General features: G+C 41.6%; 3 protein-coding genes across 4 annotated transcripts; all 3 read left to right on the forward strand.

Moving 5' to 3' along the window:
- Positions 1-644: 644 nt before the first annotated feature.
- Positions 645-11,795, forward strand: washc5 (WASH complex subunit 5). The gene is made up of 29 exons (XM_047599296.1): positions 645-907; positions 1,853-2,151; positions 2,299-2,444; positions 2,671-2,755; positions 2,913-3,013; positions 3,294-3,486; positions 3,907-4,059; positions 4,206-4,319; positions 4,668-4,839; positions 5,145-5,269; positions 5,594-5,723; positions 6,047-6,159; positions 6,531-6,697; positions 6,989-7,064; positions 7,193-7,303; positions 7,616-7,756; positions 8,274-8,354; positions 8,461-8,562; positions 8,764-8,943; positions 9,101-9,225; positions 9,360-9,522; positions 9,645-9,747; positions 9,830-9,909; positions 10,001-10,104; positions 10,246-10,375; positions 10,464-10,560; positions 10,705-10,858; positions 10,982-11,069; positions 11,351-11,795. The coding sequence occupies exons 2-29, from the start codon at positions 1,966-1,968 to the stop codon at positions 11,405-11,407; spliced, it is 3,477 nt and encodes a 1,158-aa protein (XP_047455252.1). The 5' UTR covers positions 645-907; positions 1,853-1,965; the 3' UTR covers positions 11,408-11,795.
- Positions 11,796-12,392: 597 nt separating this feature from the next.
- nsmce2 (NSE2 (MMS21) homolog, SMC5-SMC6 complex SUMO ligase) lies at positions 12,393-17,181 on the forward strand. The gene is made up of 6 exons (XM_047599297.1): positions 12,393-12,814; positions 13,456-13,574; positions 13,842-13,995; positions 15,024-15,115; positions 15,488-15,594; positions 16,843-17,181. The coding sequence occupies exons 1-6, from the start codon at positions 12,700-12,702 to the stop codon at positions 16,949-16,951; spliced, it is 696 nt and encodes a 231-aa protein (XP_047455253.1). The 5' UTR covers positions 12,393-12,699; the 3' UTR covers positions 16,952-17,181.
- Positions 17,182-19,698: 2,517 nt separating this feature from the next.
- lratd2b (LRAT domain containing 2b) lies at positions 19,699-21,952 on the forward strand. Of its 2 annotated transcripts, none has more exons than XM_047599792.1 (2): positions 19,699-19,908; positions 20,164-21,952. In XM_047599792.1, the coding sequence occupies exon 2, from the start codon at positions 20,369-20,371 to the stop codon at positions 21,191-21,193; it is 825 nt and encodes a 274-aa protein (XP_047455748.1). In that variant the 5' UTR covers positions 19,699-19,908; positions 20,164-20,368; the 3' UTR covers positions 21,194-21,952. The 2 variants fall into 2 exon arrangements, with proteins under 2 accessions (XP_047455748.1, XP_047455749.1); XM_047599793.1 differs by lacking the exon at positions 19,699-19,908 and adding an exon at positions 19,915-20,055.
- Positions 21,953-27,915: the final 5,963 nt, after the last annotated feature.

Consider the following 27,915-nt stretch of genomic DNA (forward strand, 5'->3'; position numbering starts at 1 on the left):
TGTTGGATCAAAAGATGTTGAGCAGTTTTACCACATGAAAGATGGGGAAGATGGGAATAATGGGGACACAGAGATATCCACCGGTTCAGGATTGAGATGAACCACAGAGCCGTGCAGAGGGGTGACGGGTCAAACAAACATCTCTCATCTTTTGATGTTATTAACCTCTGGCTCACACTTCTTAAAGGAAGTGGCTGCAGTCATGTTAGACTTATTGGCCATAAAACTCCAATCCAATCAGAATTTGCGGGAAGCGTGGGGGCAGATGCTTATTCATCCATGCTGACCACGTGTTTGTCATGTGTCAGTCGCTGTGTGGCAAGCTCCAGCATTTACAAGCAGAGTTAATTATTATTTGTTATACGGATTACGATGGGTAGTGAGTATATTTTAGGAGGATATTTTGTCATTTGAAGGCTTGTGGATTTTACACGTCTTCCCTGTGGTTTGATCTCTGAGGCAGTAGGATGGTTTAATTTCTCCTCCATACTTGAGCCCTGCAAAATCACTGCATCCCTGTGGAGCCACAAATCTGCTCACGCATGACCTCAGTGTGGCGGAGCAGCGGCGAGATATATCAACTGAGGCTGCAGTGGATCTCTGTCGCCACCTAGAGGCCAATACGCACATCTGTGCTCTGAGGATCGCGCTGACTTGGCTGCAGAGGAGGCTGGTCCGACCTTTTAATCATTATTTAGCTCATTATCTAGACTTGCTTAAAAGTCACCAGTTTGCGTTATGTCATTATGATGAAATAAAATTTCCTGGAGTACGGTATATTTGCTTCAAAGTTGTTCCCGCTCGTCGCCGGTGCGCTGACGGTACCGAATCCAACATACCCAGCAGCAGCAGCCAGGTCATGTGATTGGTCATGAGGAAGTAAACAGGGAAGAGGAGCTCCACAGAGGCAAGTATATTTAAGCTTAAACTCTTACACTTTTAAAAATGCTTCACAGTTTTAAATCAGACATTAACATGCAAAAACGTCAAATAGTGTTTACCACATTTCACGTGTCGTCCGTCTTTCATGCTTAATGAAGGTAGATAGCTTTTAGTGAGCTACATGCTAACGTTAGCTTGGTGCTGATGCTATAATACATAGCTAGATAATAACTAAACTCCGCCAATTATATTATTTATTTCCAAGGAAGCTGGAAGATGTTAAAATGCTCAGACATATTAAGACTAAAAACATGTTAAATTATCGTTATGCACGCGAGTAATTGACTGTGTAAAAACACCATTAGAAGTAATGTGTTACTTTTGCTACACATTTTCTGAAATGAATGTAGTTAACTGTCGACAGCTTGTAACAGCTGTGTTTGGCTGCATGAGTTAGAAACAGAATTATTATAATTTAAATTAATTTAATTTAATTTTATAATTTTTCTATTCCTGTGTCAAACTTCTTCAGATAGTCTCTCTGGGCTGGAGTGCATATTTTTATTTAGACAAACAAAAAAAGAAATATGATATGGAAAAGGGTACTGGTCAGGCACACTTCAAGAAATTCAGATCTGATATTACAGTACTTCTTTACTTTGTGAAGACTCAGTCATGGACACATCCCAGTCTGAATAAACACCTGAACTCCTAACAACCAAACACATTGTCTGTATACTCTCTCTTGCCAGTTGACTTGGCACACCAATAAAAATGAATGCATTTGAATATTACAGTCCTGCTCTAAATCTTAATTTAATGAAGGCTATCGTGTTCAGCATGTGTTTAAAATAACTGAGAAAGCTGTGCATACACTATCGTCTCAGTACGGTAGCTGAAATAATCTCTTTTCTTAAACAACAACTAGAACACAGAGGAAAGAGTTTTAAATATTTTTTTCTTTTTCCAGGAATACTTGGACAATTCTGTACAAAAAACAAAAAAACAAAAACAAAACGCAGGGTCAACGTGCGCCTGTTTTTACGTCCTCCCCCTCCTCCTCTTCCTCCTTCTCCGGCCACTATGGTGGACTTCCTGGCAGAAAACAACCTGTGTGGCCAGGCCATCCTCAGGATAGTTTCCAGAGGAAATGCCATCATTGCAGAGCTCTTGCGGCTCTCTGACTTCGTCCCTTCGGTTTTTAGACTCAAGGACAAAAGTGACCAGCAGAAATATGGAGACATTGTCTGCGACTTCAGCTACTTCAAGGTGTGAATTGCAGTAGCACTCCCAAAATTGTTTCATCTAAACCCTGCAGACTAGGCACACCATGCATTCATATTTTAATTAATCAGTGTTTGTATTAGATAGGTCTTTGATCGGCTGCCGTGTTTCACTGTGTTGGTTCCTCTCCAGGGTCCTGAGTATTACGAAGGGAAGCTGGAAGCCAAACCTGAGCTTCAGGACTTGGATGAAGAGTTTAGAGAAAACAACATTGAGATTCTCTCGAGGTTCTATCTGGCTTTTGAGAGTGTCCACAAATATATAGTTGATCTTAACAGGTAAGACAGTGTGGGGCTGTTTGGGGCTTTAGTTCATATCACCTTTACTTCAGTTCAGAATACAAAATCATGTGTTTATCTTTTCCCTTTCAAATCAGTAAATAAACATAATCCTTGACCTTGAGGGAGACTCTTTTCCTTTTTCGTAATTCTCAAGCCAACAAAACGTGATGAAAAAACTCTGCATAAAAAGATGTTATTACATTATTTTGTTCCTCCCTTACAGATATTTGGATGACCTCTATGAGGGTGTTTATATTCAACAGACCTTGGAGACTGTGCTTCTGAATGAGGATGGGAAACAGCTCCTGGTAAGTAACACAAGAAGTACAAATTAATTTTTATTTTGTAATGCTACAAAGCAAGTTAACCTTGCACACAAGCTAACGCCTTAAATTCCTGCAGCACTGATTTTCAGAATCTGAAAGGAGATTACAGAGGTTGATTGTGTTTTCTTTTTCCTCCCAGTGTGAAGCTCTCTATCTGTACGGAGTCATGTTGCTGGTTATTGATCAGAAAATTGAAGGGGAGGTCAGAGAGAGGATGCTGGTTTCCTATTACAGATACAGGTGCACTTGTGACTCACACACTCCCTTGCATTGACTTTTCTCTGTGACTCACATGATCAGTTCACCTGACAGTGAGCTCGCCCTCCACAGACGTTGGGGCATTTACTTAACGTATACATAGGTTACATGCACACTGAAGCTTTACGCAGAGCCATGCTGAATGGAATGAAACATTTTACATCACAATGAATTTATAGCAGTTTATGTCATAATAAACAGCATGTGCAAGAATTTGTCTTTTTGATGTGTATCAAAAATACGATTTTTCTGTTTTCTTTAGTGCCGCACGTTCATCAGGTGACTCCAACCTGGATGACATCTGCAAGCTCTTGCGTAGCACTGGCTACTCCAGCCAGCCTGGAGCTAAAAGACCGGCCAACTACCCGGAGAGCTACTTCCAGAGGGTTCCCATCAGTGCCACTTTCATCAGCATGGTCATTGGGAGGCTGCGCTCGGACGACATCTACAACCAAGTGAGAAGCCTTTTGTTAAATACAGTTAATAAACCTATAAAGAAACATAAATAGCAAATGTCGTCGCCTCAAATAACGTTTGTTAGAGATTTTTTGAGATGTGAAAGCTGTGAAAATGATTCTCTGTAGCCAAGTCATTATTTGATAAAAATACCTGAAATGGATCCAATCATGGTTCCCGTGTGCGGATTTATTTATCTTGCGTGATAGTAAGTTCAACATCTGTGTTTTAAACCGTTTTAACTATTTTCTAATTCTTAAGACTAGTTTGTTAATTGAAATAACTTTCACAATACTCAGTATCAGTAAGCTTCATTTAATGTCATTAAAAAAAAGACATATTTGACACAGAGAATGAGGAAAAATGGGTGTAGCAGAACTTCCTGAGACAAAAACAAATTTTTTTCCCCTGTCCATCAGGTTTCTGCGTATCCTCTACCAGAGCATCGTAGCACAGCGTTGGCCAACCAGGCAGCCATGCTGTACGTCTGCCTCTACTTCAGCCCCTCCATACTGCAGACCCAGCAGGCCAAGATGAGGGAGATCGTGGACAAATACTTCCCTGATAACTGGGTAAGACATTTGCTGCAAGATAGAATTGTTCACTGGATGTCCTTGATTTTTAAAGCTGTACTTTGTCGTGCCGGTGGATTGGAGCTGAGTGTAATGTCATGCTTTGTCTCAGTTATGTTTTAAGTGTTTACGTTGTCTGCCTGCAGGTTATCAGTATCTACATGGGGATCACAGTGAACCTGGTGGAGGCCTGGGAACCGTACAAAGCTGCCAAGACTGCTCTCAACTACACCCTGGACTCTGCGAACATTAAAGAGCAGGTATTAAAAAATGGATTAGCTTCAATGTCACAGAGTCTTCCGATTCTTTAATCTATATTCCTTCGGTAATCTATTTTATTCATGCGGGTACAGGTGACTGTGTCCACAGAATTTGTAAGTGCGTCAACGTGACTGTGCAGAATCTAAATGAAAAGACAGGGGGGTCAAATAAAGCGGGGACTCGGAAATTTTTCAACTTTCTGTGAAAAGACAGTTGAAAGATCTTTCTTAACTCTGTCACTTGTAGACATTTCCAGCCGTCCTAATAACCTCTCATAGCGAATGTATGCATAATTAATTGCCCATTAATCATCAGAAGCAAATCATCGCTATCATCACCGTGTTTAGGCCACTCGGTATGCAGCCAGCATGGACAGCCTCAGGCCTCAGGTGCAGCAGCTGCTGAAGGAAGGTTTCCTGAGGGAGGAGATCATCCTGGACAACATTCCCAAACTACTCAACTGCCTGAGGGACTGTAACGTCGCTATTCGCTGGCTGATGCTGCACTCTGCAGAGTCAGGTGAGAATACTGAGCAGATTTTTTTCTTTAAATACCTTAATGTGCAGTAGCTTGGGGAAGAACAAATACTAAAGTGTGTTTGAGCTTATAACTGATGCCCAGACATGTCAAAGTTAAGGAATATTAAAAAATGAAGTAATTATTTTCACATTTTATGTATTAATTGAATGAATGAAAGGTTCTTGTGCAGTATCCTCCTATAGAAATATGTTTAATAACCTATATTTCCAAACTTGGCCGTCTAGAAAGTTAATATAAACATCCTGTTGATTTGCAGTTTTACTCAAACGTCTTGTGTCTCGTAGCCTATGATCTTAACAACAAGCGACTGCGTCAGATCAAGGACCAGGTGCACAACGACAAGTACAACCCAAGGATCCTGTTCCAGCTGCTGCTTGACACGGCTCAGTTTGAGTTCACACTCAAAGAGGTGAGACTCCTTCATCAATAACGACAATGAGGATGGAAAAATGTGGAAGAGAAGCTTTAGTACGGGTGATGTTAATGAAATTTGTACTCTTTGTACTTCTTCTCTTCAAGACAAGGTTAGAGTGTAGAATCATTACCTGATTAATTCCTCACACCGTGCTTCTTGTTAGGCGTGTCCTCCCTGTTGCTTATTAGCATACAGTGCAACAACATATGGCTAGCCAGTATGTCATTAAGACAGGACAAAAATGTGATGTTCTAATTACACATCTCATCTCGCTAATCCTTCCTTGGTGACTTAGCATCTGTGCTATCCCTCTTCCAGATGTTCAAGCAGATGCTGTCAGAGAAGCAGATCAAGTGGGAGAGCTACAAGAAGGAGGGTTCAGAGAGAATGACTGAGCTGGCCGAAGTCTTCTCTGGTGTCAAACCTCTCACCAGGGTGGAGAAAAACGGTGAGTCATGCTGCCGGCCTCTGTGAGATGATGGATTACACACTCAGAAAACAAGTGGTTTTGACCACAGGAGCTGCAGCCATGCAATGTTTTATGCTGACATGGATTATATCAACGTGCAAATGCTTAAACGTACCTCAAAGGTGTTGAGAGAGGCAGGAAAACATGAAGGTACACAAAGCAGAGAGAGAGGCGGATTAAAATGACATCAGTCATACTTACGTTTTAGCCCAACAAGACAAACATGTTTTGCTTAATGACCACTTGAACACACTTTGATGATAACATTTTGTGGCTCATTGTTGCACACACTTCTTTCACAGAGAACTTACAGGCCTGGTTCAGGGAAATCTCAAAGCAGATCGAGTCTTTGAACTACGAGGACTCTACGGCTGCTGGGAGGAAGACAGTTCAGCTGATTCAGGCCCTCGTTGAGGTGAGCAGGATAATTGGTGGTAATTTCACCATGACTTTTCATTTTCACATTACTTTAGTTTAAGCTATAGGTGTTAATACTCGGATTTAGTTGCTTTGCTTCATGTTCGAGTTAAAATGATTTAATAATTCAAGTCATCAGTTCATGAGAAATCAAAGAATAACATTTGAAATGGCAGCAAAATAAATTAAACTGCTATTAAATGGATATAAATTTAAACAGGAACACATAATAAAAATGTTGCAAATGCTGGAATATAGATAGCCACTATCCCCTTGTTAATTTTATTTTTTATTTTAAGGTATTTTAAGACAATAACACTGCCACTACAGTCATGCATGTCTACAAAATGTTTTCCTCTCGGCCTTCAGGTCCAGGAGTTCCACCAGCTCGAGTCCAACCTGCAGGTCTGTCAGTTTTTGGCCGACACAAGGAAGTTCCTGCACCAGATGATCCGCACCATCAACATCAAAGAAGAAGTCCTCATCACCATGCAGATAGTTGGAGACCTGTCCTACGCATGGCAGATAATTGACAGGTGCTTACAATCTTTATACAAAGTGTTGTCCATATTAATTTGCACGGTGTCAAACATTAATATACAAGTTTGAATAACTCACGAATAACATATTTGCTGGCATATTTTTTTTTGCCATCACAGCTTAATAGCTCTTCACTTCTATGAAGAGAGTTAAAAAAACAGCTACATATTCTGCTTATCTTTCTGTATCATAAACCATCAGAAACACCACCGAGCTGCTGCTGTTTTGACTTTGATATAACTCACTCCATTTAACCAGTTTCTTCTGGCTTATGTTTTATTCTGCAGCTTTACATCCATTATGCAGGAGAGCATCCGAGTCAACCCGTCCATGGTCACCAAGCTGAGAGCTACGTTTCTAAAGGTGTGTCCAACACGCGCTCACACTGTTAAAAAAATAATAAGAATTAATAAAAGATTTCCCATAACTGGGATTTGATACGAAACCTTCCTTGAGATTTTAAAACAATTATTTTGTGTTTGTGTGACCAGCTGGCGTCTGCTCTGGATCTTCCATTGCTGCGTATCAACCAGGCCAATAGTGCTGACCTGCTGAGTGTTTCGCAGTTTTATTCTGGAGAGTTGGTGGCTTATGTCAGAAAGGTACAGTAAGATGTGTTAAGTTACTCTGCATGCTGCCCATTGTTGTGCAGTATCTGTGCAGTAGCAGCTACAGTAATGACGAACGGTCCTAGCACCATATGTTTGGGTTAATTTTGCCAAAAAGGAAGTACCAGTGGTGGATGTGCACCTTTAGATCACAGCTGCGCGCTGTGTGACTTAATGATGGAAGACTTTTCTTCATGTACCATCTATGTTTTAAGACCACCCTGCCTTATCATCTCTGAAACTACATGAGATTTATGTTGAAAGTCAGAGTTGGTATTTTATCTATTTATCTATTTATGCCCCCAGGTGCTGCAAATTATCCCAGAGAGCATGTTCACCTCCCTGGCCAAAATCATCAAACTTCAGATCCATGACATAATGGAGGTGCCCACTCGGCTGGACAAGGACAAGCTGAAGGACTACTCCCAGTTGGGGGCTCGCTATGAAGTAAAACAACTGTTGTGGTTGACTCCTGCTCATTGAGCGTTGTTCAGAGCGTCCCTGAAGCAAAGAATAATAATAAAAAATACTCCAGATAAATTTTTAAATGAAGAATGTAGATCAGAGGCCACATGGTTTTCTGTTTTGATGTCAAGTCATCTGCTGTATTCTCTGCATTTCTGAGCAGTATTCAATCCTACCCCGCAGTTTTTGATGTGAAATACAAATGAGAAATGAAAGCTTGATGTGGAGACAGATTGTGCTGAGAAGCTTATTTGAACTGCATTAATTAGAATTTGGACTAGTGAAGTAGCATTTTTCATTTTTTTGTTGAATGGATTGAAACAGTTCAGTTTCAGTTCTAGTTTGTTCATGCAAATGTCTCTTTTACCAACATTGTTGTTGAATACCTTTTAATTAGTTTATCCCAATACATTATTATTAAACTGATTTAATTTAATTTTCTTTGGATTCTTCCTGATATTTCTTTTCCTAAATATCCTTTCACTTTATGTGACCGCAGGTGGCGAAACTCACTCACGACATTTCTATATTCACTGAGGGCATCTTGATGATGAAGACTACTCTGGTCGGGATCATTAAGGTAAACGCTGTGATAAGATTTCCATCCACATTTTTATCCATGCATTCTCATTTGTTCCAGCGTTCAGGGTCTTGGTGCTGGCTGTTGACACGCTGTGATGTTTTAGGTGGATCCTAAGCAGCTACTGGAGGATGGCATCAGAAAGGAGCTGGTGAAAAGGGTTGCTTATGCTTTGCATAAAGGCTTAATCTTCAACCCCAAGGCTAAGGTGAGACATCAGATCTGGTAACTGCTGATACCTGTATATGTATTTTATAACATTATCAGTCTTGGCTCCAAGTTTCTGGCCTTTTTGGTTTATGTGAAGTAAAATGAACACAACCAACACCACATTCTTATTGGCCCACTATTTATAACCTGAAATATAAAACACGAGACTAAACCAGGATATAATCTTCGTCTGTCTCAGACCAGTGAACTGATGCCCAAGCTGAAGGATATGGCAGCCACCATGGACGGCTTCTACAGGTCGTTTGAGTACATCCAGGACTACGTCAGCATTTATGGCCTTAAGATCTGGCAGGAGGAAGTGTCCCGCATTATCAACTACAACGTGGAACAGGAGTGCAACAGTTTTCTCAGGACTAAGGTTGGGATGAACTCCATTTGCATGCTTTGTACAGTTTTTGTGAGCATGCCTGAATAATAAATGCACTGTTCATCCCTGTGTAATCAGAAGGAAATGCTCTGGTTGATTGGCCGGTTATCAGTAATGATTTATTGGCTCGGTCTTTGCGTGTATTTAGATCCAGGATTGGCAGAGTGTGCACCAGTCCACCCACATTCCTATTCCCAAGTTTCCCCCTGTGGATGAGTCTGCCACCTTCATTGGACGTCTCTGCAGAGAAATCCTCCGAATCACTGACCCAAAGTATGTCTGAAGTGCTTGTTGCTAAAATTCTATTAATAGAACAACTAGGCTTGAATCTGAAGATGGAGATAAAACGTTTTGGTTGCATACTGTATCTAGGGGCCAAATCTAACCTGAGAAATGTTTTCATATAGGTTAACATGCTACATCGATCAGATGAACACCTGGTACGACATTAAGAGCCACCACGAGGTGACCAACAACAGGCTGTTCTCAGAGATCCAGAACACTCTGGGTACATTTGGCCTCAATGGACTGGACCGCCTGCTCTGCTTCATGATTGTCAAGGAACTTCAGGTAATCAAGCCCCAAAGACAGATCTCAGACTGGTTAAAAAAAAATAAAACCATGAAATCCAATATCTTCTGTGCTCATAGTGCTTTTACCTGAGTATATTTACCATCTTTTTGTGTCACCAGAACTTCCTGACGATGCTACAGAAGACCATCCTGAAGGACAAAGCTGTGGTGGATGTCTTGAAAACCATGCTGGGTGCTGTAAACCCAATCCAAGGCATTGTTGGTAGGTACAAGAAATCATTAATACTGATCTGATGTGTTATATTCCTCATTTACAATCTCTTCATTGTTTGTTGTCGCTGTAGCCAATGCCAGCAAAGTGTACAGCAATGCTGTGGCCAAGTCCCAGAAGATCTGGGGTGCATACCTGGAAGCCATCATGAAGGTAATGGTCCATGTTGTTCTCCCATGCAAATTTGCTATTAAGAGTAATAGACGGCATTAACATAATGTGTGTGTTTTTGTTGTTTTTTTAGGTTGGTCAGATGCAGATTCTCAGACAGCAGATTGCAAATGAACTAAACTACTCCTGCAAGTTTGACTCCAAACATCTGGCTGCTGCCCTGGAAAACATCAACAAGTCAGTGTCTTCTTAGCACTATCTCTATATTTTGTTGTTGTTTTATTTTAAAATTGCTCTCACAAAATATTAGATTTCTGTTGGCTTTCAAGAAAAGATATTCAACCAATGACAAGCACTTTTTCTTCTTTTTTTACTCAGGTCTCTGCTGGCAGACATTGAGGCCCACTACCAGGACCCGTCCCTGCCCTACCCTAAAGAGGACAACACTCTTCTGTATGAGATCACTGCCTACCTGGAGGCCGCGGGCATTCACAACCCACTCAACAAGGTTTGAATTTGATCCGCAGGAAAATTTAGCCTTTGTTCTGATCTGCCATCAGTCAAAATTATACACTCTCTCTTTATACTTCACTCAGATCTACATTACCACAAAGCGCCTCCCTTACTTCCCAATCATCAACTTCCTGTTTATTATTGCTCAGCTGCCTAAACTTCAGTACAGCAAAAACCAAGGTAAGTTTCCTTTTTTTCATTGACAAACTTGTGCTCTATCATATCTCTTGTTAAACTGTTGATGTTGATTTGATTGTACACTTGAGAGTTCAGGTCAGTCCAGCGTTCTATGATGATTGAGAGCTGTTTTTGTGTTTTTGCCAGGAATGACCTGCAGGAAAGCAACAGACCCGGTTGACTGGCCTCCTCTAGTGCTTGGAGTGCTCACCCTGCTCAAACAGTTCCACTCCAGATACACACAGCAGTTCTTGGCTCTCATTGGCCAGTTCATCCGCTCCATCATGGAGCAGTGCACAAGGTACTACAAGAGACTTCTTTCTGATTTTAGTCGCTGATATCTTGTTTCTTATTGTTGGACACTTAATGCATCCTGTCATAACCCAAGAACTTAAATGCATGTTTCCATTTGATCCCATTATAGTCAGAAAATCCCTGACATGCCTTCTGATGTGGTGGGGGCTCTGATGTTCCTTGAAGACTATGTGAAGTACACAAAACTGTCACGGAAGGTAGGACAACTTTCACATGATAAATACTGATAGATGTGCTGTATAAAGATGGTAAATCACAATGACCATTTTCACAATACTTGTGGGAAAGGAGGATTGTGGGAAAACTGGACCTCAGTTTCTTTTGGTTTTTCAGGTCTAATAACCTGCACCTGTGAGATATTGCAAAGCAAACTCTACATCCCGAATAACACTCTGTTATAATTGTTTATAATCCTTATACCTTGTATTTCTACTCCATAGTAGTAACCCATGTTTCTCTTTTTTTCTGTCTTCTGAAGGTGGCTGAAGCTCATGTGCCCAGTTTCATTTTTGACGAGTTCAGAACAATACTGTGAAGATCTGGATGATCATTTTCTGAAAATGTTTTTTGTTGCCATGGACTGTTTTCCCACAGTAGACATTTTGACTGGTTGTAAGGAAAGCATAGGTGTCCCCATTAATGTTAACAATTGCTTTGTTCAAGTAAGCTGTGGCAGTGAGTCAGAAGCTAAATGGAAATCAACCATTGTTACTTTTGTTGTCTGCACCTGTGCTTTCTCTACAGTGTCAGATGTCAGATGCGGGGCCTGTTGAACTGGTTACTTGCATTTCGTTGTTTAGACCATTAATGTCTTGCACTAATAATAGATTGTACATAATTGCCTATTAATTACCTTGCCAAATTTGTCTACTACTATCATGTGCCATTACTAAATGAAATTCATTAATAAAAAAAAAAAATCATAAAAATCTATTTTCTTTTTATTAAGTCCAGGGGTGTCAAACTTGTTTTAGTTTGGGGGAGGCAACAACCCTACAACCTAATTTGATCTCAAACATTGGACAAGTGACAGAATAAGTAGCAACAGCTCATTTGAGTTAGTGCAAAGAAGTAAATTAGGAGAATGTTTATCCTTTAAAAAAGAACAATAAGTGCAATTTGCACACATTGCTGTCGGGTCAAGCAAGTTTCTGGTGGGTGTACCCACAGAGTTTTTCCTACTTAAACCTCAATTTCCCACTACTCTCTAAGAACTGAAGAAGCTACTCGGGTGAGTGCCAAAACGTCTGCAAAAATTTCTTCAAGTCCAGTTGACTTTATTCAACGCCTTTTGTTGTCTGCAGTTAAATCCTGGGTCTCAGTGTGGTCTTATCCATATCTCTTTGTAAAACGATGGACAAACTAGGAATAGCAGTTATTTTTCATTGAACATTTGCAGTCTTCTGTTATTATCGTACAAATTCATGCTGCGGACCGGATTAGACCCCGATTTATTTTAATTTGACACCTTTAGTCCATAAATCTTTATGAGGGCTTTTAATTTGAAAAGCGCAGCCGGAAATAAGAAGAACCGCTGTTATCATTTCTTCCCGCGGGGTGATAAGTGTTATTTTGCATAGCGAAAGTGTATTTCTATTTTACCTGGTATACTTACAGTAGTATTTCTGAAATAAGAGGGTAGTTATTACTTCCTTGCTACTTTCCAGCGTCAGCTGGCTAGCTCGTCTAGCCCGAGCAGAAGTATGTTAGCACAAGTGTGTTAGCAGACTCTAGCAAGTAAAGCTAACGTAGCATTTAGTGAGCTAGTCAACTCCAGGTTGGGGTTGAAGTGTCTGTGTTCAAGGAGGACTCGAGTTACCCCCAATAATGTCTCTGACCGCTGTTAATGGACCACTGTCGAGCTTGAAATCTTGTCGGGTGGACATCGGGACAGGGATGGACATAGTGACAGATGTGGCCATGGACCTGGCGGAAGCTCAAGGTAAAAATATGACGAGCTGTCAAAAGATGCGTGTCCTCCCTTCACTCGATGGCCAGAAATATTTCTAGATATCATATTTATGTTAACTGTATTGACTTAATAAGTGCCTTATTAGTGGTGCAAGTGAAGTGGTTAGTGGTTTAGCAACCAGAACTTTTCTGCTTATAAAATGAAACCTGATCAGTTTGCACATGTCATGCATTGATGGAATTAAACTAATGAATTAAATTATCCACAGATGAGTAGTTAAATACACAACATTAAGTGTCTCTGAGCAGTCACAGAGCACGTGACCATTCCCATGTACATACTACTGTTCAAATTCACCTTATATACTATATATAGTATATACTATTTTATTCTGAAAGTCTTATTTATGTTGTGCAGCTTTTCTATTTTTTAGTGCATTTTTATTTTTATGCACATTCAAGTGTTGTTCTTATTTTCTTGAACCATTGAGCAAAGTGACCGGAGTCAGTTTCCTTGTATGTGTTCACATACCTGGTCAATACAGCTGATTCTGATTCTGATTTAGCACACATCTGTAATGCATCTGTTCTTTGGCATTTTTAGTGTATATGTTAATGCATAATCTTCTTCTGTCTTTACACTATTTGAATACTTCCTGTATCGTCTTTAAGGTGCAGATGAAGAGCTGAACCCCGGCATCAAAGAGATGGAGGCCATGATCCTGGAGTGTGCCAGGCTGGACAGAGAGATCAACCACTTTGTTGATGTGGTGGAACGAGTTACGGCTGAGGTGAGAGAAGTCCGACTTTGTCTTATCACCTCCGTGTTTACCTCCCCATTTTAATGAATGGATCGATCTTAAGATTTGTCTTCAGACTTAAATTAATTTGAGTTTGATTCCCTGAAAGCTAATTTAGCGCTAACTGTGCCTCGTGCTGCAGATTTTCTGTAAAGACTAGTCTTAATGTCAGTGCTACCTTGAAACATCAGGGTAAGCACTGAACTTGGTAAACGGTAAAGGTCAACGAAGGATTTTTTCTTGTTTCTTTCACTGTAGGTTACTTCACAGCAGCCAGAGGCCATGTTCAGCCTGTCGGACAATGTGAAGCAGCAGTTCACAGAAAGACTCGCCAGGCTCTCTGATGCCGAATTGCACAAACACCAGAAAGTAGTGACCTTCAAGGAAAACATCAAGAACTCTCTAATGCAAGGTGAGGCCTGTGGCGAGACACGACTTACAGTAGGCTTTGATAATAGCTGCAGGAGGACTTCTTAGCTGAGGAGATAGACAACTCTTAATTCAGGATAATTAGCCTAATTTTAAACACGGGACTTTGTCTACAGTTGAATAATTACATTTCCCAGTCAGCCCGTAGCTGTTCTTTTCAGCTTCGTTGTTGTTGTCCTCATTACATGCCTGATTTAAAAAGGTGGCCTCCCACATACATCCCCACGCTTTTTAGGCTCTCCGTAGACGTTGGAAGCAGAGTCTACTCATGGGTGATGTTATTTTCAGAGGCTGACTCATTCCTAAAAATGACATTGCAACAAATGTGAGAAAACATAATTGTGGCGTGAACTCTGTGCACTGAGGTGATTGTACGTGAACAGCTCATATGCTGGGAATGTGTTCGGTGATGGCTTTTCACATCCGGTGTTCACTCAATGAACAAGGAAACTATCACTTCATGCTCTCATAGAGGAATAATTCTTTAAAATTAAAGCATGTTGCATTTTATAACTGAGATAAAAGCTTAAGAAGGCGACATATTGAGAGTGTTTTTTTTTTTTTTTTAATACCCCGGGATGCCTTTTGAGTTGTTCAGCTGCTGTAGCTGTGTTAAGGCAATACAGTAGATATTGTGAAATTTATGGGTGGACTATAAAAGAGGAAGCTGTTTCATGTGTTGTGGTTGTGTAAGATGTCTGTGTACAGTTGGGAGTGGATTAGATTCAAGTCTTCGCAGACGAGTGTGAAGTAGCTTCTTCACACACACACACACACACACACACACACACAATATATATATATACACACACACACACCCATATATATTTTAATCCTTTATTAACATGATGAGTTGTAAATAGTTGAAACATGTTCCCAAATCCACTAGATATAAATTCATCCAAGCCCACACTGGATATTTTTCTGCCATCTTGTCAATGATTCAGTTCATTGCGTGTCTCTCTTGATTGGACATTTGGAAACAAATCTGCCTGTGTGTCGTGTCTCTAGCCAACAAAGAGTCAACAGAGAACATGGAGGAGCTAGATGAGGACATCGCTGTTACACAGAGCCAAGTCAACTTCAGCTGCCCACTCACTCAGGTACATTATTCCAGGACTCTGGTGTCTGTGTGGGTGTTTATTTTAAACTTCGCGTCTATTTATACTGTCACATATTCCGCTCGCTGTTTGTTCTTGTCTTACAAGAAGTCAACAGGAATCTAAATACCTTAAACATGCTGTATATCAGCCTGGTGTACTCTCTGGGCTCTAGACAACTGAATTAACTTGAGACATTTTTATCTAGTTAGAGACCAGAGCTTTGATCAAACCAGTCAAAAAAAAAAAAGAAATAGACAGTTTTATGATCAAGATAATAAATTCATTTCAGCATCATCAAAGCCCAGAGAACCGTCTTGATATTGGTGTTTTCCTGTGTATGTGTGTGTGTTTCATTAATCATTTCTGTCCAAGATGGAAATGGTGAACCCGGTGAAGAACAAGAAGTGTAACCACCACTATGACGAAGAGGCCATCCTGGGCCTGATCAAAAAACGACAGAGCCAGAAAAAGAAATGCTGGTAAGACACTGTCCCTCGGAGGACTGTTAGAAAGTTGAGTTTGCAGCAGTAAACAACTCCGCGGGGCTGGACCGGGACCAGCCCCCTTCCTTAATTCACAGCTTCTTTATTTCACTGCTTTGATGTTGGAATTGAATTAAACGTGGGCTGCTCCTGGAGGAACACTGATGAAATTCCAGCGTTGTCGTCAAAGAAACTCACCCATTGTCTTGAGTCCTGACTGCGGTCGGCGCGCTTACTGGGCTCAATCACAGCGGCCGTGTCATTTATTATTATTTTTTAATTAGGTACAGTCTGCGACTGATGAAATACACTAGTACCTGTAATATTTCATCAGACGTTGCTTCTCCGTACTGTGTCGTGTTTAAGAGTTTTCTGCTTGATTCATGTATAAGAAAAAATGTAGTTGTTGATTAGCAGCTTAATGTAAGAGTTGACGAATAACTGAAAGGTGTTTGACCTGTTAAAGGAGACACAGGCCTTGTGAGGGTGTTCTGTGGTATCTGGCACAAAGACATTGTTAGTGGCAGCCTTTAGGTCCTCAGGGGGGGTTAGGGTTACAAGGGAGGGACGTGTTCATTTGAAGTCCATCGTCCTCAAAGTGAAGTCTGACGAGAATTTAAGAGAATTATGGGATGAGACTTTACGAGAGTTACAGCTCATTCTCAACACAGCTTTCAATGGAAACGTTTTTGTACTTTATCAAAATTTCTGAAATATCGCTTTTATTTTGCGAAAGACTGTAATGGAAAAGCAGCTAGTGTCACTCCCTTCATCTGTCAGTGGGTTTTAATGTTGTGGCTGATTTTACAGTGTTGAGGGTTGTTAAAGTGTCAAATAATAAAGTAAATGTTTGCAAAAAACGGCCAAAAGTTCGGGCTTCAGATGCTCTGAACACATCTCTACTCCATGCCGATTTAATGTTTGCTCAATGCACAGCACACCTACAAAAGCATACAGCATACATGTATGTACACGTCCTCGCACAATAGTCTATTTATGAGCAATATACAAATAGTCACTTATCTGTCCCACAGTGGGCAGGTAATGAGGGTCGTATATCATACAGATGAACTGAGAGGCTGCATGAATAAAGGGATAAATAATGATTTTCTTGAGCTGCCGATGGAAAATAAACACAATAAGTTCCCTTCAACAGTGAATGGCACAAATACACAATGAAGATAAAGCAAATTTGATCACGCTCACGTCTGTGTCTCTCTCTCCTTTCTTTTCTCCGTCCTCCAGCTGCCCTGTGGTTGGCTGTGGGAACACAGAGGTGAAACAGTCAGACCTCGTCCCAGACCAGATGCTGAGGAGAAAGATCCAGATGCTAAAAAGGCAGAACAAGACGTAGTAATGTTCTTTTTTATTATTATTATTAGCTAAACTAGATTTCTCCGAGTTATTTGTACATTGAGTCGAGTATATTTTCATCAGTAATGTTCTCATGTTGCGAGTCAGCATTGTTTTGTAATTTTTTTTTACTTTATTTTAAACCTCAGAGTTTTGAGGTGGCGACTTTTCACCTGGAGCATTTTTGTTAACTCCAGTTTGTTCAATAGAAATAAAAGCTGATGACTCAAATATGGTGTTTTCTAAAGTGATGCAGTGAGGTGACGGAATCAGAAGAGGGCAGCGTTTGTTCAGAGTCAGTGCAGAGGAAATGAACTGTAAAATCCCAGCTTCAGCCGCCACTAAGGAGCCATTAAACCACTGTATTTACAGGAGTTGTTCATTTTAGTCTTTTCTTTCGTGAATCAGTGCTACTTATATATATAAATATTATATATATATCTTAATATTGGAAATGTCCTTTTCAAAAAGACTTTTTTTTCTAATTGAAAGCGCAACAATTGAGCAAAAAAAAGCTACGTGAATGAGCCATAAACAAACAGTTCTTTAACATTTGTGCAAATGCACTTATGTGATTAAACCTTTCCCTGCCTCCTCTTGTGAAGGGTCTTTGTTCCTGAGCGAAACAAACGCAGGCTGTGTTGAGATGAAACTAGGTGAAGCTAATCTTTTAATAACCTTGCATCAGACATTTAAAAAAAAAAAAAAAAAAAAAATCTCTAATTGTGCTTTCCCTCCAATGAGTGCGTCACGCAGCACTAAGAGCATTTCGCCAATGAAGACATTAACTGGCAACAAGCGCCGTGGCTAATCCATTTCTCCACTCCACGCTTCGGTTTGAGCAGGCATTCTGCAAATCCAATCATGTTTACTGCGAAACATGCGAAATCACAGGTAGTTTCTTGGTTCAATTTGTGGAAAGTGCGCACACTAAAAAAAGAAAAGGGGGGAAAAAAATGAAGCACGCCACCATCGCTTTCAGCGTAGCACAGCACAGACGGGGCCATTAAGCAGTTTCTTTGGAGGGACGCAGGAATTAATCGCGATATTGTATGTACACGTGTTACTGAATGGGGGAAAAAAATCAATTCCTCATAGATTTTGCTTACTTCTGGTTATGTTTGATCTGGAATTCACATTCATCTCTTCAAAAGCTGCACAAAACAAGGTGTAATAGCTGCCTGAGACACTGTAACGAAAGAGAGAGCAGCAGGTTTGACCTCGTGCTTTTCTTCCTGCGAAGTCCAAACAATTTGACACTGCATTCAAATATAGTTGCCTTGGTTCCTGAAGACTTCACTGTCTCCAATTAAAACAATCCCTTAATGGTGGAGTTTAGTAGCTGAAGACTTCAAGTAGCACCTTAATCTATCATCCATATACTGTAACCTACCTGTATAATGTTCCACTGTTCTTGGGATACTTACTGATGTATAGGCCTTCAATGCTCAAGATCTTTACAGGCAGGATGTCAAGACCCAGTGCAAAGTAGATATATTTTTCTCTTTGAGGAAAAGCTTAAAAAACATCTTGAAAATCCAGTGGGATTATACAAAGTTGTGTTTGGCTTTTTTGATATGACACGACCTGAATATTAATGAAACGCTACAAACAAATAAAATGCTGTCTGGCTGCACATCTGATATCATCTTATAAACCGGTTTCGACCCGGTAGCTTCAGCCTGAAAGACTGAAGAAGAGCTATACTCTAAATCGGCGTTGTTTTCCAGGTGTTCATAACCATAATCCTCACGTTACATCATGTCTGTGATCTGGATCTACTATGATCCAAAAAGAAAAAGTGAAAACAAGGGCAACTGGACTCGTTGGGGTGTTTTCTTGAAGACATATCTCCACCCACCCAAGACACTTCTTCAGGTCTTAAAGTTTTTAGGGGCGGTGCCCACCTGAAACTCACATGACAAGGGGTCTGATAGCAACCAGATTCTCCAATGGTGGGTGTTGCATCATAATAAAGAGTAACAGGGTGGACATACTATACAAGTGATTGAGGGAGTAGTTGCACGCGGAGCCGTTTCTTCTCTACACTGGCTGAAACAGCAAAATCTGACTTACCAGTCTCATATTCTAATATGATTTGACTCCATGTGAGACTTCTTGATATTCTATATTTTAAACCATGTCATTTTTTTCTTTCTTTTTGTTTCCTCCAGTTGTGAGCATGTGTACGGTTTAAAATGTAACCAGCTGTTCACCAGGTCCTTGGCCCCAAACAAACATGGAAACTGGTGTACAGTAAACTCTGAAAGTGTTGTATACACTCTGTAAAGTTTGTAGTCTCGTAGTGCTGAAATGATTAATGATTAACTGGTACCCGGATCAACTATGACATATCTAGGGTTAGGGTTAAGTTTGGTTTGTTGTATAAGTCCTCCTGCGGTGGGGATGGATTTAAGAAGCTGTATCAGGTTTTATTTTATTTTATTTATTTTTTTTTTTTTTACACAAATACATACCTGTAATATAATTCTTCGTGATCTTTTTTGGATCCCCTTTTGGAAAAAAAAAATCCACGTAGGCTTTCAAGATCAGTGTGTGTACAATATTGAGAAGATGACATATAAAATGACTGAATGAATTAATGACAAAATAAATAAATACTTGCATATAAAACTGCAGTGGAAGTTAGTGTATTTTTACCGTTTTTTTTTTTAATTGATTTGAAAACCAATAAAGGAAAACGCGCACTGTCGCTTTAAATGACAACACCTCCCAGCGGTCGCCGGATCGCTGAATATCTCTGCAACAAACACCGTGGTTCATACTTCAGACAGCCTCCACAGCAGAGCAAAGCACACACACGGAAGCAGCCTACCGTGCAGGAAGGAGGTGCGGCTGCCAGAGACGTCTCAGTCTGAAACCCTGTTGATTTTTTACCGATGTGACCGCCGAGGTGTGTGGGGAAAGCTGCAGCTGCTCATACGCGCTCAACTGCAGGTGAGTTTACAGCCACTGACCTCTGGGATATGAGTAATCTGGAGTAACTGAGGGACACTGTCAAGACAGTGGCGGTGTGGGTGACACATCGCGGACGCGGTGAAAAGTTAAATTGTTCTGTTAGTTACGTGGAAACTGAGCCAACAGGTGAGTCAGGTCACACCTGTTGGGAAGACACACTAAGCCTTAACCAAGAGTTGGTTTCGCAGCCGGGCCTGAGCTCTGATCTCACTGCTGTTTATTTCCCCCACGCAGATCTGTGCAGCTTTACTTCATTTTGAGGAGCAGAGCCCACAGCTGGACATGGATTACTGGTGCCCGTCCCCACCGCTCTGGATTTAGTTTGGGCAGCCACGCGCCTCCTTCCGTCTCCTCCCCGGAGAAGTGAGAGCGCCGCCGAGGACAGGTGGATCCTGTTTCTGTGTTCAGCTTAGTCCTTGGTCATCCGCCTTCCACATTTATGGGGAACCAGGTGGAGAAGCTAACGCATTTGAATTACGCAGAGGTGCCGACCTCGGACCCGAACGGATTCGACCCGGACGAGGATGGACCGCGGATCGGCGTCTCTTACATTTTCTCCAACGATGACGACGACGAGCAGGACGACAATTTGGATCACTTCCCACCGGACAGCCGTCCGACAAACCACGAAGAGAAGCCCTTTGACCCGGAGGACGAGCTGGAGTGCGCGATTTATTACCGAGAGGAGAGCGTGTATGAGAGGAGCCAAGGAGCCGCGACTCACTCCGCGGAAAGTCTCCTGAACAAGTGCAGACCCGGAGACCTGCTGGAGTTTGTGACCACTGGCCAGTATCCACATTGGGCTGTTTACGTCGGGGACTTCCAGGTGGTTCACCTGCACCGGGCTGAGATAAAGAACAACTTTCTCACTGATGTGAGCCAGGGCAAAAAAGGCAGGATAGTGAACGGCCTCTACAGGTACCGCGCGCTTCCACCGGAGGTGATCGTGCGCAACGCCCTGGACCACGTCGGGTCGAGAGACAGGGAGCTGTACTGGAGAAACTCGGAGTGCTTCGCCGCCTGGTGCCGCTTTGGCAAACGGGAATTCAAAATCGGAGGCGAGATACGGATTGGGAAGCAGCCGTACAGGTTAAAACTCATCTTTTCAGAGAAGAAGAGTCACGTCCTGGAGTTTCAGAGCCTGGAGGACGTGATCATGGAAAAGAGGAGGAACGATCAGATCGGCAAAGATGCTGTGATGCAAGAGCTGGCCAGCCATTTGAATGCAACACATGAAATCAAAGAGGAGCATTTTGTCAACTGACGTGAAAGAGATGCTCAGTGCAAATACACAGCAGCGTGCTCAAAGGAGAAGTGCCCCGAGCTTTGTCTATGGGCTTGCGTGAATGTGCCAACAAACGCACGTATTCAGAGGGAGTGTAAAGTTTATCTAAAAAGAGTTTTTCTCTCCAAACTGAGAGAAAAAAGCCCTGGCATCTAGCATAACGCTGGTCCCATTCAAAAGTGCATTAGTGAATAAGGAACTCAAGGGCCAAGGCAACATTTCCATACCTTAATTTGCATTGAAAACAAGTGAAAATTACGCACCCCAGTGGCTGATTTCCTTTTACACTCTCGACCCAAGTCTCTTTGTGACGGATATGTTTGCATCCCAGCTGCACCTGCAATCTTAATCACTCGGGTATGAAGCCAGGATTTAATTGCCCATAATTATTTTTCTAATCCAATGAATTTTTTTGCACAGAGGAGCAGAACCCCTCCTTGAACTTGTGTCTGAGGAGAGTGCTGCACAACTCAGGTGTTGGAGACCAATAACAGAGTGGAAGAGAGACACAACTGCTTGCGTCTAACTATTGTGTTTCAGCCTGGAGGAGTCCCTGTCTGTTGCTTTATATCCAAACATCACACAGCTTTACCTACTCAGAGTACTTTGTGGACACTGTTCATAGCCATGACTGTGCACTTTTATTGATTCATCCCTTTGAACAGTTTATTTTTTTGGAGAAAAAAAAAGATGTTTGTATGAAGGATTATGGAAATAAATATATATTTCAAGAGTAAAGTTTATTATTATTATTTTTTTTTTTAGTTCAACGTTGTGTCTGACCTTTAAATGGCTTGTGGGGACGTCAGTGCAGTGCGAGCCTAATCGATAATTTCAGAGCACGAACCTCAGGAAAAGTGGAGGATATTCTGTATTCTAAGCAAACATGGCGCCTTGAACTCCAGCATTGTTCCGCACTCCACAGATGATTTGAAGCCTGCTAAACTCTGACCATTTCAATCCAAGTTCACACCCTGAAAGAGCCCTGTAAGACTTTTGAAAGTTTAGCCACAGGCTAAAAAATGTTCCTCAGGCATATGTGGCTTTCCTTCCTTTCACTTGCCTTTTTCTTTTTTTTGTGTGTGTGTGCGTGGTGCAGAGCAAAGATGCGGTTTCCTTTGAGTGCACTCACAAGTATGGCATCTGTAAAGTGACATCTTAAGTTTAAGAAATCGTAGCTAAAATTCCACCTGAGAAATGTACAAGTTAATTGTGTATCAGATCGAAACAGGAGGCCGCACAAGTTGAAATATTTATGATGTTTTAAATGCCAATATGGAGGGATGCCTGTAGAACACTTTGTAGTACGTTCACATACTGAGGCTGCAACGGAAATTACAGTAGGCTCTCGGGTTGTTTTGAACTGCAACACGTTTTGTTTTCCCTCCTGCGTGCTTCAGAGGAAGCGGATGATCGCAGCCAGCCAGTAGATGAGTTACTTGTGCCTGTATGTTTTCCTCAGGTAATATTTGCTCATAGATGATTCTGCCGTCACATTGTGGCAGGTACGGTCCCACTGGACCCAGAGCCAGATTATCCTCAGCGCTGGTAGCAAATAGGGAAGCTGCTGGACACATTACCATTTCTTCAATTATCTGTGGCCTTCCACGGTGATGAAATATGAATCGTGTGTGTGTGTGTATGTGATGCATATTTATGATAATCGGTCATATTTTTTTAGCAACAGTGGAATCGCTGCAGCTCGGAGTGAAGTGCACAGCAGCTTGCCAGTGGATTTGTGTAATTGTGAATATTGCTTTACATTATTCATTTTGTGCAACAAAGCCGAAAATGAAATAATTCAATCAATACTGTACCATGTGCTTTTAAAGATAGCGCCTAATGGAAAAAAAAAGAAAAACACGCTGCCAAGAGAAGGTTCTGGGTTGTCAGCTGAGTTAATATACGCTTTAGTTTGTTGTTGTTTAATGACATTGCGCAGGTTGTATGTTGGTGGCATTTTAAAGGTGCCCTGTGGTGTTTTCATGTTCACACATTTCATCTGTCAGCGAACCACTTAGCGTGCTGATTGTATTTTCTCCAACAGAAAAGTGGATCGCGATGCGACGCCATGCCGCACGATACTTTGCAATCAGCTGTTGATAAGCAGAACAGTGTGAACCTGGCCTCATATAGACACAACATCTACGTGGTGCCCGTGATGCGACTCTTGCGGCTCATCATTTCTATATATTCGAGTGCATCCCTGACAGAAGTCAAATCACTTCAGACAAATGCTACCTATCCAAACTTAAACCAAGCTGCTTGGCTCGTGAGCGCGATCCGTCTCAAAGCCCACCGCTTTTGCCATGATTTTTAAATATAAAGGGGGGAGGAAAAAAAGTGTGAAACCAGGGGAAGCTTGCGGTTTGACACGTTGGCTCGTTCTTGTCAGCCTTTTGGCCGGTAAGTCTGTCATGCTTCCTTTGGAGATTTGGAGGAAAGCCCACATCCTCCGGGCAAAACTGGCAACATTAGAGGAGTTGGGGACGAGCCAGAGCTCAAATCAAACCCACCCTGTGTTTACAAAATGTTGTCTATAAAAACTTCCTTACCCCTCCACCCACCCACCACGTAAATATGCCTGAACTTTAGACAAGACTGCTTATGAGGAGATTGTATCTGACAGGGCCACAGGAAGTGGGGTGGTATTTTAGACGTGGCCTCCAGCCTCTCAGAGATCGTTATCCGTGAGGGACAAGCACTGTGTAGCATAAAGATGGATAGTTTGACAATTTCGGGTTATGTGCTTGACTATTAAGAATTTGAATCCCACCTCGGGGGTTTTATTAGATTGCCAGTTTTATGTCACTTGATCTTGTGCTGCTAACGCAGCGTCTCTGAACTGCTGAGGGTTTTTTTTTTTTTTTTTGCCAGCAGACAGGATTCCTCCGTAACCAGTAAAGAGTGGGATTTATGAATGGCCGCTGGGGGAAAGAGTGCACTTGTGAGATAAGATACTAAAACAGATGGTTAAGATTGCGCCAGCTTTTGATTGAGAGTTTCAGGTATTTTTTGATTCCAGACTGTGCCAACGCCGAGCGTGATCCGAAAGCCAAGCCGCTTCGCCCTGCAATGTTAACTGTAAAAACATGAACGTGAACATCATCTGCCACAGACTGAGACACAGTACCATGGTTTCTGTTTGTCGGGGCATTTCCACCGCCTGCTCACTTGAATCATGTTTATGAGGGACATTTCCATTTCCTGTGAATTAGAGGGCGCATAATGAAACTCTGAAAGCGCTTGTAACTCTAAAATTAACTACACTGCATTCATTACCAATCATCGATCCACAACTTACAGCTTTGCCTTTTTCCACATTTCACTGTAAATGTTGCTCCTCGCAATCTACATGGGGACTCCCACCAGTGTGACTCGGACTGGGGTTGTGTTTACTGAAAATCTCAGACCGGCGCTGTGCTGCGATTCCTTCTCGCCCCGGCGTGCAGAGATCACTTGTTTTTTCAGCCACACAATGGTAAAGTCCATTCCCCCTCCCAGTTCCGCCACAGTTTGAAGGTTGCCCTCCTTCTTTCGAAACAACATTCCCACAGCCCGGCTTTTAACATTGCGTGTGCTTTGGCTGATGCTTTTGAGCCGCACAACAATTGAATTTAGTTTGTATGCCACCACGCGCGCAGGCGACTAATGTGCCCTTCCTTCCTTCCTTTGTGGCTTCTTTCACTTTCTCTGACAAATGCAGCAGGTCTGAGCAGTAGGCTTGAAGGTAAAGCCACAATTAAAAGCTAACACTGTGGAACTGCTGCGCGTACAAAGGATCAGTTCAAAGAAATCATGGTGATTCAAAGGAAATAACAAGGAAACAAGACAGCGTTCAAAGGCAGGCTGGGCGACGTTGCAAGGATTAGTATAGCTTTGCGGGTCAGTGTTAACAAATGTTCCTGATTCGATGCGACTGGAGGTAGGATGTAAACTCACAGACAACGGGATCTGATGAGGCACTCCTTTTGAACGGAATAAGAGGCCTCGTTTTAGTTCGCGGAGCTGTCTGGTTTACATAAGCAGAGCCAGACAACAATAAATGGCTCGAGGAAACCTTCAGCGAAACTGACCCTGTTCTTTGGTTACTGATGGATGAATGAATGAAAAAAAAAAACGGAAGAAAGACAGGCGTAGGGGCCTTGAGTTAGGACCTGAGAGAGCAGGAACAAGCATCACAGTGGTTATTAAACCCTCATACTTGAACTGAGATGTGACTGAGAATTGGTGCCCTCGAGCACTCTGACCTGTTTGTCAGTTGAATTATTTATGGCAGGCTGATTCAATAGCTATCAACATTCATCTTGGCCTGAGTCGTCACAGGATTTCTTGCTCTGCCTTCAGCTTTACCGACTCTATACCGTAAATATGTTAAAATTCACAAAATGACAGATGAATAGCACGACTGGTTTGGCTAATTCTGGAAGACATCACATGCATTTTAGGAGGAATTGCTCATTATTTCTCCTTTAGTGTGCTTTCTTTCTCTTCTGCCTTGAAAAATTTACTTAACAGGGTATTCAGCTTTAAGCAAGTTAAACAATTTTGCTGTAAAAAACAAAAAACAAACATGCAATAACCATGTGAGACTTGGCAGACGAACCACACCTAAAAACAACAGTTATAATCTCAATGGAGTCTCTATTTTTTTTTCCAGTTAGTAGAGCCTCCGCTCATGGCTGTCTGTTCAAATCTCCCTTCCAGATCCCAGGGAATTAAATTAGTGCTTATCACCATTCTTCATATCCCCTAATTTTAATTCCATGTTGCTGCCCCCATGCTCTGTCAGTCTAATTGTGAGCGATAATGTTGTTTTTTTATTGTTGTTGTTGTTGTTGTTTTTTAAAGTCACCAAAGACAGAAACCTGTTCTTCTCCCCCGCCAACTTCTTGCTCCGTAACTTCTCCTTTACTGACGTCTCTCCCGCTCGTACTATTTTAACCGGCTTCCAGTGAATTGTGTTTGTGACTCAGGCGTTTCCACATCTGCTTTTTGTGCTAAATATACCCCACTGGTTTTTCATGAATCTTAGATTTTAGATATTCTTACAGGGGTTTCGGTGAAAGTTCCTCCTGTAAGCGACCTGGGAAAGCAGTGGCTGTGATACTGGTGCAAACACTTCAACCAATACAGGGTCGTGGCCATTATGTCTGGTATCTAAAATAAAGACTTGTCACTGGGGGGAAAAGATACATAGCATATACATTTTCTTGCTGAAAGTGTGTGTGAGCAGAGGGACTATTTCTAAAATGATTGCAGTGACTTTGAGTCTCACCTTTGCACAAAAACTGAAGGCAATATGTCTTGTTCTACTGGGACACAGCTCAGGTAGTTTTTATCTTATACATTTTTATGACATCCTTAGCTAACTGGCTGCATGCAGTAACCGTATATGTTAATACAGAGGTAGGAAACAAGCATCGCCTCAGATGTCTAACTTCTAAACTAAGTATTGCACTGATTGGCCAAAAACAACAACATGAAAAACAGCATTAGGTGTTTACCAGGCCTCCAAATGCACTAAATCCCAATCTGATCTAAGTGTCTGTGGGATGCACTGGTACAAGCCTGATCCACAGAGGACCCTCCCCTCAACCCACAGGACCCAAAGACCCCCACTAACAACATTCTGTTGCCGGACACCACAGGACACCTTCACAGGGCCCACGTCAGTTCTCCGATCAGTCACAACTCTTTTTGGAGGCACAAGGGAGACTTAGACAATATTAGGAAGTTGGTCATAATTTTATGGCTGATTTGCGTTGCAATGGCCAGCTGTGATTTTATGGCAATGATTTTACAGTGGAGCGATTTCGTCTTGTTAAAAATTTATGATGTTTGTTAATTTTGGATGCGTCATGACACCTGGTGTAAACTCGCAGTAGGTTCTTATGCTGCTTTAAACGAATGGCCGGCGTTAAATTTGTGGTTACGACATGGGAAATGATGGTGTAACAAGTGGTAACACAGCCATAAGCTGTGAAAACTTCTCACTTCGGCAACTATTAGCGTCCCGATGCCATGTTAACAAGTTAATGATTAGATAACTTGATGTGGGAAATGCAAAGGCACAATAAAAGGATGAGGCTATAGTGAGTATCAGCATGCTCCTCAGACATTTCATAAAATTATAAAAATCCAAACTATATGACGACATTACAGAATATTCAAACTCTTGAACTCTTGAATTCAGAATTGGAAGATGGTGCCGTTAGGGACAAGTCTGTTTTTGAAATTGATAAACACAGCCCCATATGAAGCCGTCATTTGCCCTAACCTTAACCGTGTGTGCGTTGTCTATATCACAGACTGATGGACGAAAAGCTTAAAATGAGTGTCACAACAGTGTCGCAACTCAATACGGGCCTGAAGCTGTGAGATGTTTAGACACCACTTCATAATATCACACAGAACATCTGTGCTGTCTCCAAATATTATTAGAAATTATTAGTACCAGTAGTACGTATTAGTAGCAGGTGCATGCTCGGATGACTTGATCCCATCATATATGCATTTTTCTACCTGAAATATGATTTCCATTCGCATATTCCCTGAAGAAAAGCCAATTAGCGATGAATCAATGATCCATTATTTAGCAAGAGCAAGGTGCCCATGTTCTGTCTGTGACCACTGATGCTGAATGGAAAAAAGGTCTCCGTGTTATTAGAAAAGGTTATACACCAAGCGAAACGTTGTCT

Source organism: Mugil cephalus, chromosome 11 (genome assembly GCF_022458985.1).
Source record: "Mugil cephalus isolate CIBA_MC_2020 chromosome 11, CIBA_Mcephalus_1.1, whole genome shotgun sequence".
NCBI lineage: Eukaryota > Metazoa > Chordata > Actinopteri > Mugiliformes > Mugilidae > Mugil > Mugil cephalus.